Source organism: Mesoplodon bidens (genome assembly GCF_964165515.1).
Source record: "Mesoplodon bidens genome assembly, chromosome: 2".
Lineage (NCBI taxonomy): Eukaryota > Metazoa > Chordata > Mammalia > Artiodactyla > Ziphiidae > Mesoplodon > Mesoplodon bidens.
Window position 1 is genome coordinate 186,894,238 of NC_138177.1, and position 10,559 is coordinate 186,904,796.

The 10,559-nt window shown below is 66.7% G+C and overlaps 2 protein-coding genes across 2 annotated transcripts in view; one reads left to right on the plus strand and one right to left on the minus strand.

Moving 5' to 3' along the window:
- Positions 1 to 1,911: 1,911 nt before the first annotated feature.
- Positions 1,912 to 4,707, plus strand: RNF223 (ring finger protein 223). The gene is made up of 2 exons (XM_081218074.1): positions 1,912 to 2,067; positions 3,519 to 4,707. The coding sequence occupies exon 2, from the start codon at positions 3,528 to 3,530 to the stop codon at positions 4,284 to 4,286; it is 759 nt and encodes a 252-aa protein (XP_081074200.1). The 5' UTR covers positions 1,912 to 2,067; positions 3,519 to 3,527; the 3' UTR covers positions 4,287 to 4,707.
- A 792-nt stretch (positions 4,708 to 5,499) lies between these two features.
- Positions 5,500 to 10,559, minus strand: part of AGRN (agrin) — a 47,048-nt gene continuing 41,988 nt past the window's right edge. Inside the window, exons 34-43 of the mRNA XM_081218046.1 lie at positions 9,541 to 9,577; positions 9,289 to 9,385; positions 8,967 to 9,046; positions 8,452 to 8,607; positions 8,109 to 8,240; positions 7,219 to 7,373; positions 7,046 to 7,113; positions 6,745 to 6,856; positions 6,538 to 6,635; positions 5,500 to 6,391 (exon numbers count right to left, since the gene is read on the minus strand). Coding sequence (XP_081074172.1) covers positions 6,605 to 6,635; positions 6,745 to 6,856; positions 7,046 to 7,113; positions 7,219 to 7,373; positions 8,109 to 8,240; positions 8,452 to 8,607; positions 8,967 to 9,046; positions 9,289 to 9,385; positions 9,541 to 9,577 — 868 coding nt within the window. The 3' untranslated portion in view covers positions 5,500 to 6,391; positions 6,538 to 6,604. The remainder of the gene's footprint in view (positions 6,392 to 6,537; positions 6,636 to 6,744; positions 6,857 to 7,045; positions 7,114 to 7,218; positions 7,374 to 8,108; positions 8,241 to 8,451; positions 8,608 to 8,966; positions 9,047 to 9,288; positions 9,386 to 9,540; positions 9,578 to 10,559) is intronic.

Below are 10,559 nucleotides of genomic sequence, written 5' to 3' on the forward strand. Positions count from 1 at the left end.
CTCACACCTGGAGCAGCTGCTCTTCCCGCGTGAAGGTGGAGAGCGAGCAGGTGTGTGGGGACCAGGTGGGCCCCAAATGTGCTGAGATCCCGTGCGGTGAGCCCTGGCCACCACCCCAGATGGCACATCCCTCAGGTGTTCCTGTCCCCTTGCCTCTGGGCACTGACTGTCCACCGAGGAGCTCGGAGATTCCCAGGAACCCTTGGGAAGGTGTCCTCAGAGCACCGAGGACGCTTCCTGGAGGCGGCATGTGACCGACCCTGAGTCACGACGCTCGTGGGAACCAGAGCCCCGTCACACACGGACTGGCCCGCCCCTCACAGAGACTCCTCGTTCTCCGGGCCCCCACCCCTTCTCTGAGTCCCCACCCCTTCTCCGAGTCCCCACCCTCCCCCTCTGAGCCCCACCCCCTCGTCAAGCCCCTGGCTGAGGCTCCTCCGCCTTCCTGGAGCACACAGGGGAGCCCCAGCCCCTTCCTAAGCCCAGGTCCCCTCCCCTCCCGCAGCCACCCCACACCTCAGCCTCCCTGGGGCTGCAGGCCTGGCTGCCCTCCCATCCCGCTGTGGCTTCTCCTGGGGTCTGGCCCAGGCAGCCTGCTCTGTGCACCCACTTCCTAACCCTGAGGGAGGGTCTTCCTCTTGCTGACCTCTGACTTCTGTTGGCTGTCAGTGCTTCTCCTAGTGCTACTGGGCCTGGGCAGCCTCCGGGGGTCCTGGACTACCCACTGAGGAGTCAGGGGGCCCCTACCTGGTGGGCGGGGATGAGGTGGGCCGTCCCCCACCAGGGTGGACCACTGCTCCCAGCCTCACCAAGCCCAGCATCCCCTCCCCACAGGCTCGTGATTGGGGTCCCATCTCAGGTGGGCTGGGCCCCAAGTCTAGATCAGACCTGCACACTGAGGTGTGCTGCGTGCAGCTGGGGGGTGGGGGCAGGGAAGCCACGGGGCATGGGGGAGAGCCTGCTGTGACCCTGGGGCCAGGATCCAGTGTCAGATGGGGGAGCCCCTGGCTAGGACCCAGGGCCCTCTGGCACAGCCTCACCCCCTGCATCCTGGCCTCCAGCCAGGCCTCTGCACAGGCTGGCCCTGCGGGCTGCTGGGACCCCGTACCTACTGGCTGAAACTGCTCCCCGTCCCCCGGGGAGACTTCCGGCTCCCCTGGCTGAGTGGGCGCTTCCCTGGAGTCCTTGCCCTACGTGTGTAACTGAGGTGCCCCAGTAGACCTGGCTCCCCTGAAACAAGTTCCTGTGGCCAGCCTGGCGCCTGGCCCGCCCTCACCCCTGGCTCAGCCCTTGGGTGCTCCCAGCCCTGACCCCTCACCCCACTCTCTGGACCCAGAGCAGGGAGTTCCCTCCAGGCCCCCAAAGGCTGTAAGTGGGGAGGGATGGGCGGGGTCAGCAGAAGCCCCAGTTCGGGTGGTGCTGCTTACGGTGGGGGCAGCCGCGCGGATGAGGTGGGCGCTGGGGCGAGGGGCAGGGACCCTCCGGGGGGCCCACCCAGGAGCTCAGGTGCCGCCACCTGGAACAGGGTTGGTGAGCAGATCTGTTTCCGGAGGGGCTGCTCCAGCATCTCAGGGGCCATGGGGGTAGGGGAGAGCTTTCAACCAGGCATCCAGCCACCCCCCCAGACCTGCCCAGACTACAGATCCCTACTGACCCCCAGCCCCACCCCAGGCTCCACCCCAGACCTCTCACTTCTGACTCCCCGCCCTCGGCTGGCTGCCCAGCCTGCCAGGGACAGGACAGGAGGCCAGCCAATCCTGGAAGCGGGCCGCGCCCCTGGCCAGCATGATCCCGAGCAAGCGTATAAATACACCTGCCGGGAGCCCACGCCCAGAGGACTGACACCTGCCTCAGACAGCGCTCTACACCTGGAGGAGGACACACACCCGCCCCCCGCCCCCCCGCCCCCCGGCGGCCCTCGTGAGGAACAGCGGCCAGGCAGTGCACAGGCCGGCCTGGCCTGGAGGGGAAGGACCCAGCGCTGCCCGGACGAGTGAGCTCGGGGCCTCAACCTGGCCGTGCCAGCCAAGAGGGTCGTGCCCGGGCCCCGCTGACCCCGGCTACCAGGTAAGGCCGGCTCAGCTGGCACTCACCTCTCACCTGTACAGGCTCAGGGTGGGGCACCTCCTCAGAGGGGTGGGGCCTCCATGCCAAGGAACCGGTTATGTGGGGTGAGCTGGCTGGGGGAGGACAGCCCGCAGCACCCCCAGACCCTGCTGAGGCTGCGGCCTGGCCTGCGGCAACTGCTGGCACCAAACGTGATGACATCTCATGCTGCCATGCCGGGGCACTGGTGACATCACGGTGATGTCACCGTGACTCACAGCAGTCCCCGTCAGGAGGCAGCAACACCTGAGCCTTCGTGGCACGTCCCTGCGAAGTCACCCCACCATCCCTCCTGGACTGACCAGCACGTCAGGGTCAGGTCACCCCTGGGGGGCCTCCCGGGCTCCATGGGGTCACGTGGCCGGCGTCTTCCCAAGGCCCTGGCCTCCCCTGTCCGTCGTGAAGGTGAAGGGCGAGTCAGCCCCTTACCTGCCCTCCCCCAAGCGGGAGCCACGTGGCCGCCTGGGGAGGAGGCCTGGGCCCCGTGAAGGGGCAGCAGGCGAGGGGGAGGACGTCCCACTGCCTCCCGACGGCAGCTGTGGCTGGTGTGACCCTCCCCGGGGGCGGGCCGGCCTAGAGACGGTGGCTGGGGCTCGTCCAGCACCCCGCCCCCCCGCTCCCCTGGCCACAGGCTGAGGAGCACTTCCAGGCCCTGAGGGCCAGCATCAGGTGGCCCTGCAGGTTCAGGCCGTAGCTGGGAGACAAACCGCCTCCTCGGGCCACGGCCACCAGGCTTGCTCAGGCCCTCCAGTCTCCCGCAGCGCATCCAGCTCAGGCCGGCTCTAGATCCAGAGTCCCAACCCTCACCCAGCCAGGCCTGGCACCCACCCTCACACAACTGCCCGCAGATCGGGTGCGCGCCAACCAAATCGGCCGCCCACACTGGGATCTGTGTTCAAACCCACTCCACCTGACCCAGAGCCACACTCCTCCCGTGAGAGCCCGGGTCCCACTGGCTGTCACCCCAGCCTCTGAGCTGCCTCTTCTGCACCGTGGCTGTTCTGTATCACGTGCCCAGGGCCCACCCCGGCAGAGCCCCGATGTAAATAGTAACTGTTGTGGGCCATTGTCATCATCACCTTTATTTCTGCCCAGTGGCACGTCCAGGTAGGCCAGGGCTGGTGGGAGGAGTCTACAGAGCAGTGGTCCACAGGGCCCAGGCAGGCTGGGACACCCCAGGATGCTGAGCCCTGACTCAGCAGGTGAGGGGCTGGGGAGCGCAGGGTTACAACTTGAGCAGAAAGACCTTGAGCCAGGGACAGGTGGGACTTGGTGGGGGTGCCTGCAGATGGGCAGTGTCCTTCCCGGAATCTCTGGGTGATGCAAGAAAGGGACAGGGAGACAGCGACAGACAGACCTTGCAGGAAAGGGGCAATCGAGGTCACTCACAGGGGTCTCTGTTTGTCCCACAGCCCAGAACCATGTCATCAGGCCCGCAGGTGTGGCACACGGCTACGCCGCCTGCCGGCAGGAGCAGACCCACAGCCACAGTGCCCAGGTCCCCCGGCTCGGCCGGCAGCCCCAGGTCCCCTGGCACCCCTGGATCAGAGAAAGTGGCCTCCCCTCTGGAGTGCTCCATCTGCTTCTCGGGCTACGACAACATCTTCAAGACACCCAAGGAGCTCTCCTGCACCCATGTCTTCTGCTTGGAGTGCCTTGCACGGATGGCAGCCACCCAGCCCACAGGCCAGCCGGGTAGCGAGGCCGTGCCCTGCCCGTTCTGCCGGCGGCCCACGGCCATGCCCGCTGCCGGGGCCCCCGCGCTGCACACCAGCCGCCAGCTGCAGGCTCGGATGCCGGCACACCTGCGGCGGGAAGAGCCCGTGTGGCTGGAGGGCACCAAGCTGTGCTGCCGCCTGCCGCCTTCTGCGCCTGGCCCTGCGGCGCCTGGCTTCGTGTATGTGGACGTGAGCCCGAGCAAGCCCGCCACGCCCACAGCGCCCGTGCCCACCCCGGGCCCTGCCCGCCGTCGGGGCTGCCTGGCCCGCTGCTGGGCGCACCGCAGCGACTGGAAGCGCGCGGCACTCATCGCGGTGCTGCTGTTTGTGCTCTTCTGCGTGGTGCTCTGGCCCGTGCAGTGCGCGCTCAGGACCGGGAGCCTGCACTGCCTCCCCCGGCCGCCCCCCGCCGCCGCCACAGCCGCCACCACCTTCTCGCTTGGGTCCCTGGCTGACAACTAGGGTTACCACCCCCACCCCCGGGATCCCAGAGGAGCCCCCTGGGATCTCTGAGGAACCCATACCCGGTTCGGCACACCTGCCCCCCGCTCTCTGGGCCTGGCTCCTATCGGGTGGACAAAATGGTCCCCCGAGCTCCCAGGGATCACAGATCCCTATGGGCCCCAGAGGCCGCCCTCCAAACTTCCATCTTGCAGATGGGGAGACTGAGGTCCAGGAGGGAGCTTGGCGAGGCCCCCTCCCCGTACACACTGTGAATCGCCCGCAAGACCAGCCCCTTGCTGAAAAGGGAGCGGGCTCGCCATCTTTCTTTTATTTTCACATTTCGCCCACGGCTCCTCCCTTCCCCAGGCAGGGCTGGCCCCTCCCCTTGGGTGGCCAGGGGGACAGAGGGCAGTGGCGGGGAGCCCAGCCCACCCTCCTGAACTGTACAGTTTTAAATACATTACTTTGTACTCGCAGTGGTAACGGGTCCTCACCCTCTGTGTCCTCTTTCCTGCACCATTAAGCCTCTCCCTCCAGAAAAGCCCCCAGTCTGCCCCTTCCGCAAAGACCCTCAATCCAGAGGACACCCCCCACTGGACTGCACTCCCAGCAGCACCTAGGGTGGATGGCCGCAGGTTCTAGAGGGTCCCCTCTGGGCTGTGGATGGGCTGTGGTGCTTCTGGACTTGGCTGCCCCCGGGGCCGTGAGGCTCTCCCAGGGAGATGGGGAGGGCCTGGAGCACCTGGGGCAGGCGGGACTGGTGTGGGGCCTTGGCCTGGTCCAGAGCCCTCCTCCCCAGCCCCAACCATGGTCACACCAGGCCGCATCCCCCAGAAGTCACGGCCCCACAGTCCTGCCTGGAACCCTGACTGGAGGGCCGCAGGACCCCGTGGCCCCGGGAACCGAAGCCCAAGTGTGCACAGAAGCGGGGCTGGCGACAACCAGCGTGTCCTGAAGACCCACAGACCTCAGGTTCCTCCAGCAGACCCTCCCGGGCCAGGCCTGGCTGGTGAAGCGAGTGTCGCAAGGGCGGGCAGGAGTCCTGCCAAACCCCACCCCTCCCCCACCCGGTTCTGCCCTTAGCCCCAGGAATCCTGCACCACCAGCTTGGCATGGCAGAGAGGCCAGGCCGGTCCCGGCTCGCACAGGTCCAGCCTCCTCACCCCTCACCCCAAAGCCCAGGACTTCCTGCTCCTACCAGCTGGGCCTCTGGCTCAGGGACACCCTGGGGAAGCTGGGCCCAGTCGTGGGGACCCACATGCTCCCTTTCTCCAGGCCCCGACAAAGACGCAGAACTGAGAAGAAGGCATTTTACTGAGGAGACCACAAAGCCACAGGGACATCCGTGATGGGAGGGTGCAGCTTGTGGTGGACCACAAGCCAGTGACATCACACCATCACAAACCAGGCAGGCACACACGGAACCTCGCCCTCATCACCGTGGTCACACGAGCACGTCACATATTCTCTCATTCAACAAACATGTCTACACGTGACCGCAATGTGACGGTCTGGGCTAGGCCTGGACACGGCAGGGACTGAGCCACTGCCTGGGCCACGTCCTAGACCACAGCTGTGGGCAGGGCTGAAAAGCAGCTCTGAAGGGGTGGGGGGCATGCAGGATGCAGGGGAGAGGGGCACAAACGCTGGTGACCACAGACTGGCACTCACTTGCTGGTCACTCGAGTCCCACATACAGGCTGACACTCAAACGTGTGGCACACACAAGGTCACACATAGTCACTGCGCCGTGCAGGTCGTCACTGGTAGCCTCCCACACTGAGACAAACCGCAGCCCTGCAGCCTTGCCTCCTCTCCTCCAGGAGGGGCAGGGACACCGGATCTCCTGACCTTCCCTCACCATTTCTGGACGTGCAGACCTGGTCAGGGAGGGTCTGAGGGGCTAGACCCGGGACCCCCGCCCCCCAACCCCGCAACTATCCGGGCTGGGCGCCGGTCTGCACAGTCCTAAACACAGTCCTTTGGAGGAACGCGAGGGCCGACCTTGCTGGGCTCCCGCCTTCTTGCACGGCTCCAGCCCCACTCGGGGCGCGCGCACTCGGGGCCCTCACGGCCAGAGGCGCAGCAGGTTCTCGTATACGTGGCCGGAGGCCTCCGGGGTGCTGCGGGCGGAGACGGGCTTCGGCTGGGGGCCACCTGCGATCCCGCCCCCTCGCCCGGGCCACGCCCCCACGCCCGGGCCACGCCCCCGAGGCCTCCCTGCCGGGACTCCGCCCCCCCCAACCCCAGTCCCCGACGCCCCACTCACGCCGCCGGCGCCCGGGACGGCGCGGGTCCGGGGCTACAGCCGGGGTCGGAGGGCGAGGCGCCCACCTTCAGGGAGTCGCGCTCCTCGTGCGGCTCGCGCTGAGGGGAGGGGCCGCTGGTCACCATGGTGATGCCCCCGCAGGTTCCGCCCCGGCCCGGCCCTGCCCCCACCTGCTCGCGCAGGCGTAGCTGCTCGCCCCGGATGTACCGCTGCAGCGCCAGGTACACGAACTTGTACTGCGCCTCGGTCTGCACCATCCCCGAGCGCTGCCGCCGCACATGTTGGATCGTCTTGGGGACGTCGATGTCGCAGTCCAGCCCTGGGGATGAGCGAGCTCAGGGCGGGGCGGTGAGGCAGGGAGGAGGTGGGAGGGCCAGATGAAATAGGCGGGGCCGGCAACTGCAGGAGGGCGGGGCTAGATGGAAGGGGAGGGGCAGGTACCCGGGGCGGGGCTAGATGGGAGGGGCGGGGCTCGATTGCGGGGCGGGGCCTGCCTGGGGTGGCTCACCCTGCCTGCGAATGACGTCCACCAGGATGTCAATCACAATGATTGTGCCAGTGCGTCCGATGCCGGCGCTGTGGGGACGGACCAGGAGGCCTGTGGCCAGTTGGTGGGACAAAGCCGTGGCCCCTTCCCCGGTGGCACCTGTGCCGCCAGCCCCGCCCCGTCCCTGGTCGCACCTGCAGTGCACTACCATGGGTCCGGCCCCTGGCATGCTGCTCTGGGCCCGGTTCACCTCGTCCAGGAAGCCAAGGACGCCGGTGGGCTCGGCCGGGACCCCGTGGTCCGGCCAGCCGAAGTACTGGCAGTGCGTCACTGTGCGCGGTGACTCCTCCTGGGCAGGGCGGGCTGGTGAGCGCCAACCGGGGGGGGGGGGGTCTGGGCAGGTCCCAGGCGCCCCGCGCAGTGTCGGGGACTGACGCTGCTGTGACCCTCGGTGGGGAGGGGCCCAGGGACTGAACCGGGAGGAGGCAGGCTGTGGCGCGGTGGGGTTTGCCAGGAGTGACCAGCGGGGCCCAGACAGAGCAAGAGGGAGTGGGAGGAAAAGATGGGATTCAGGGCTTGGGGGACCCCCAGATGGCCCCCAGGAGGCTCAGGTGCCCGGGGAAAGGAAGAAAGACGTCTGGGGGAGGGAGCAGCTTTCTGGGAAGTGAATTCTATTTGGGAAAGGCCAAATGCAGAGGCTGGCAGGACCCCCCAGGTGGTTAGACAAAGGGAACTGGCCAGGAGGGATCTGTGCCTGGGACAGGAATGGGCGCCACTAACATACAAAGGAGGCCGAAGGTGCTGAGACGGCCCAGGGAAGGACCGGAGGGAGAGGTGCATGTGGGTGTGAGGCCGCCCTGGAGCCAGGCAATTGTGGCTGAGAACGTGCCCGATTGGGAACACTGCCCAGCAGAGCCCACGCCAAGCCTGTGCCCACTGGACTGAGGGACGTGGAAGCCACCAGGGCCAGTGGGGTCGGGTGGAGGCAGGGCCAGCCCAGGGCCTCCTCACCCCAGCGCAGACCCGGGGACTTCCCGACCACTCTGACCCTGGCCCCACAGGTCTCGTTGCCCTCCAGTCTCACCTGGTCTGCCCGCCACACCTGCAGCTCCCTCACACAATAGCCCTGGGCCTGGTGCTCAGCAACGTTGCACACACGCAGGCGGCCATACTCTTGGCTGCCATGCAGCTCTGGCCAGTATCGGAAACACTTGTTCTGGGAGGGTGGGGGCATGGCATCAGCCATACTGGAAGACCACCAGCACCCTTGCCCCTCTGCCCTGTGGGACACACACGGGGTCTCTTCAGTGCCCTCCCTGCTCCCCCAGCACCCCTAAGACTGAAGAAGCAAGGCTGGGCCAGCACCAGCACCGGTCCAGTGGGGCAAACGGCAGGAGGAGGGGAGGAACACGATCCTGAGCCCCTACCCGGCCTCGCTCCACCTCTCTGGTGGTCATGACGATGACACGCGTGTTCTCCTGGTGCACCATGGCCCAGAAGGCAGCCACCGTAGTTGGCAGACAGCCCTGGGTGGCGATGTACACCTTTCCTGGTCCACGGCCTGGCTTCTCCTCTGGGTCACTCTGAAAGGAGGTAGGGTCAACTGCCTGCTGTTTCCAGGAATTAAAGTGCCAGAGGACCAATGCAAGTTGATGCAAATGATATGCAAAGTAGCCCAGCGGCTCACACCCAGTCTGCCGAGGGTGGGAGGGTCTTAGAACCAATATTTAGTCCAGCAGGCTCTGAGGACCCTTCTGAGTACCCCTTGTGGACTGCTGCACCCTGAATATCTGACTGTGCCCCTGAATATCTACTGTCTTGCCAAGGTCCACAGATCACTTCACGAGCTCCAGGCTCATTATTTTGGGGGATGGGGTGACTGGTGTTTGATCCACGCGGGGCCACGCATGCAGCTGGCCACCCACACCTCATGCACACTCACCCTGATGTAGTTGGCGTTGATGTAGTCGGCTCCAGGCGCGCTGTCCTCCACATCACGAAGGATGACACGGGTGGTATCAACTGGGAAGGGAAGAAGCTGCTTCGGTCTCCAGGGCAGAGGGGATGCTCGTGGACCCCACCTGCTTCCTGGCCCGCTGACCCGTGGTGAGCAGAGACAAAGGACAAAAGGGCAAGAGGGGGCATCACACCACTGATGGGGAATGACCCCTGCCTTCACCCCCCAGGACCCCTCTGCCAGATGGGCCCGTGAATGTGGTGAATGGAGCCCTGGCCCCCCATGTGGCCCCAGGCCCTGGCCTCACAGGGGAGGATGTTCTTGTATCGGTTCTTGGGCTTGTTCTCCAGCCGCTGGCCCTCCTTCCGGGGATACAGGAGCCGGCATTCCTGCTGCTGCAGCATCTGGGGGAAGTGGGGCTTTGGCCCGTGGCCCCAACCCTTCCCCGGAGCCCTCAACACCCACACCCCCTGACCCACACCCCTCTGCTGGCCCTTGCCACAGCCCCAGAGGATGGGAGTCGGGGCCGGGTTGGGGGGAGTGGGCAGCAGCCTGGCACCTCGAACTCCTCCCAGAAGCCCAGCTTGGCCTTCTCGCTGGCATCCATGGCCTCGCTGAGCTCCCGCACACGGCTCTCAATGCTTGTGGCGCTGATTCTCGTGGTCTTGAGGGGCTGGCAGGGAGAGGCCCGCGTCCAAGCTCAGCAGGGTCCAGTGGACCCCACAGTGCCCCGGCCCCCACACCCTTGCCCTCGGCCACCCTGCGCCAGCCTGGTGTCCTTTTTCCCGGGTGGGGCCGTGCCAGAATCCCTTGCCCCCCCAGGTGGAGAAGCCCCCTCAGAGCCCAAGGTTCAGGTGCCCAGGGGCGTACCTGCTGGAGGTGCACTACGGTCCCCGACCTCTCCACCAGAGGGTTCTTCCTGTAGCCTTCCACCAGATCTCCCAGGGTGTGAAACCGCTCGCCACCTCCCACGTCGTACTTCCCATCTGGCTGTGGGTGCGGCAGTGAGCGGCCGGTGGTGCCCCCTCCCCTGGGTCACCCCCCAACCCCGGCCACTGCCTCCTACCTGGAAGTGGATCATGACATGGGTGACGCGTGCCTGGCGGTCTGCCCTGCCCAGCTGCTGTGTGAGCACTGAGAGCACGAAGTCCCCAGGTTTGCTCTGACTCTCCCGAACCAGGAAGCTGCCCGGACGCCCCTTCTGCATCAGCAGCTTCTCGGCCTCCTTGCCAGACAGGTGCCCGTGGTACCACCTGGCCCGGGACGGCACAGGTGAGACCAGGGGCCCTGGCCTGGCCAGGTGAGGGGCACAGACCCACATGTAGCCTAAGGCTCTGAGACAGATACCGAGAGAGGCACAGACCCACCCAGACCTCGGGGGCCCAGGCAGCACCCGCACCCAGGCCAGCCTCCGTCAGCCCTGCCCACCTCTCCGACCCTCCTCCGACCCAGAAAGCAGCAGGAGGCAGGACAGGCGGGCTCTGCAGTGCCCCACGTTGACCACCAGGTGGCAGCCTCGTCCTCAGCAAGGAGGGGCAGGATGGTCTCCCCAGGCCAGCCCCACCCTGCTTCCTCGGC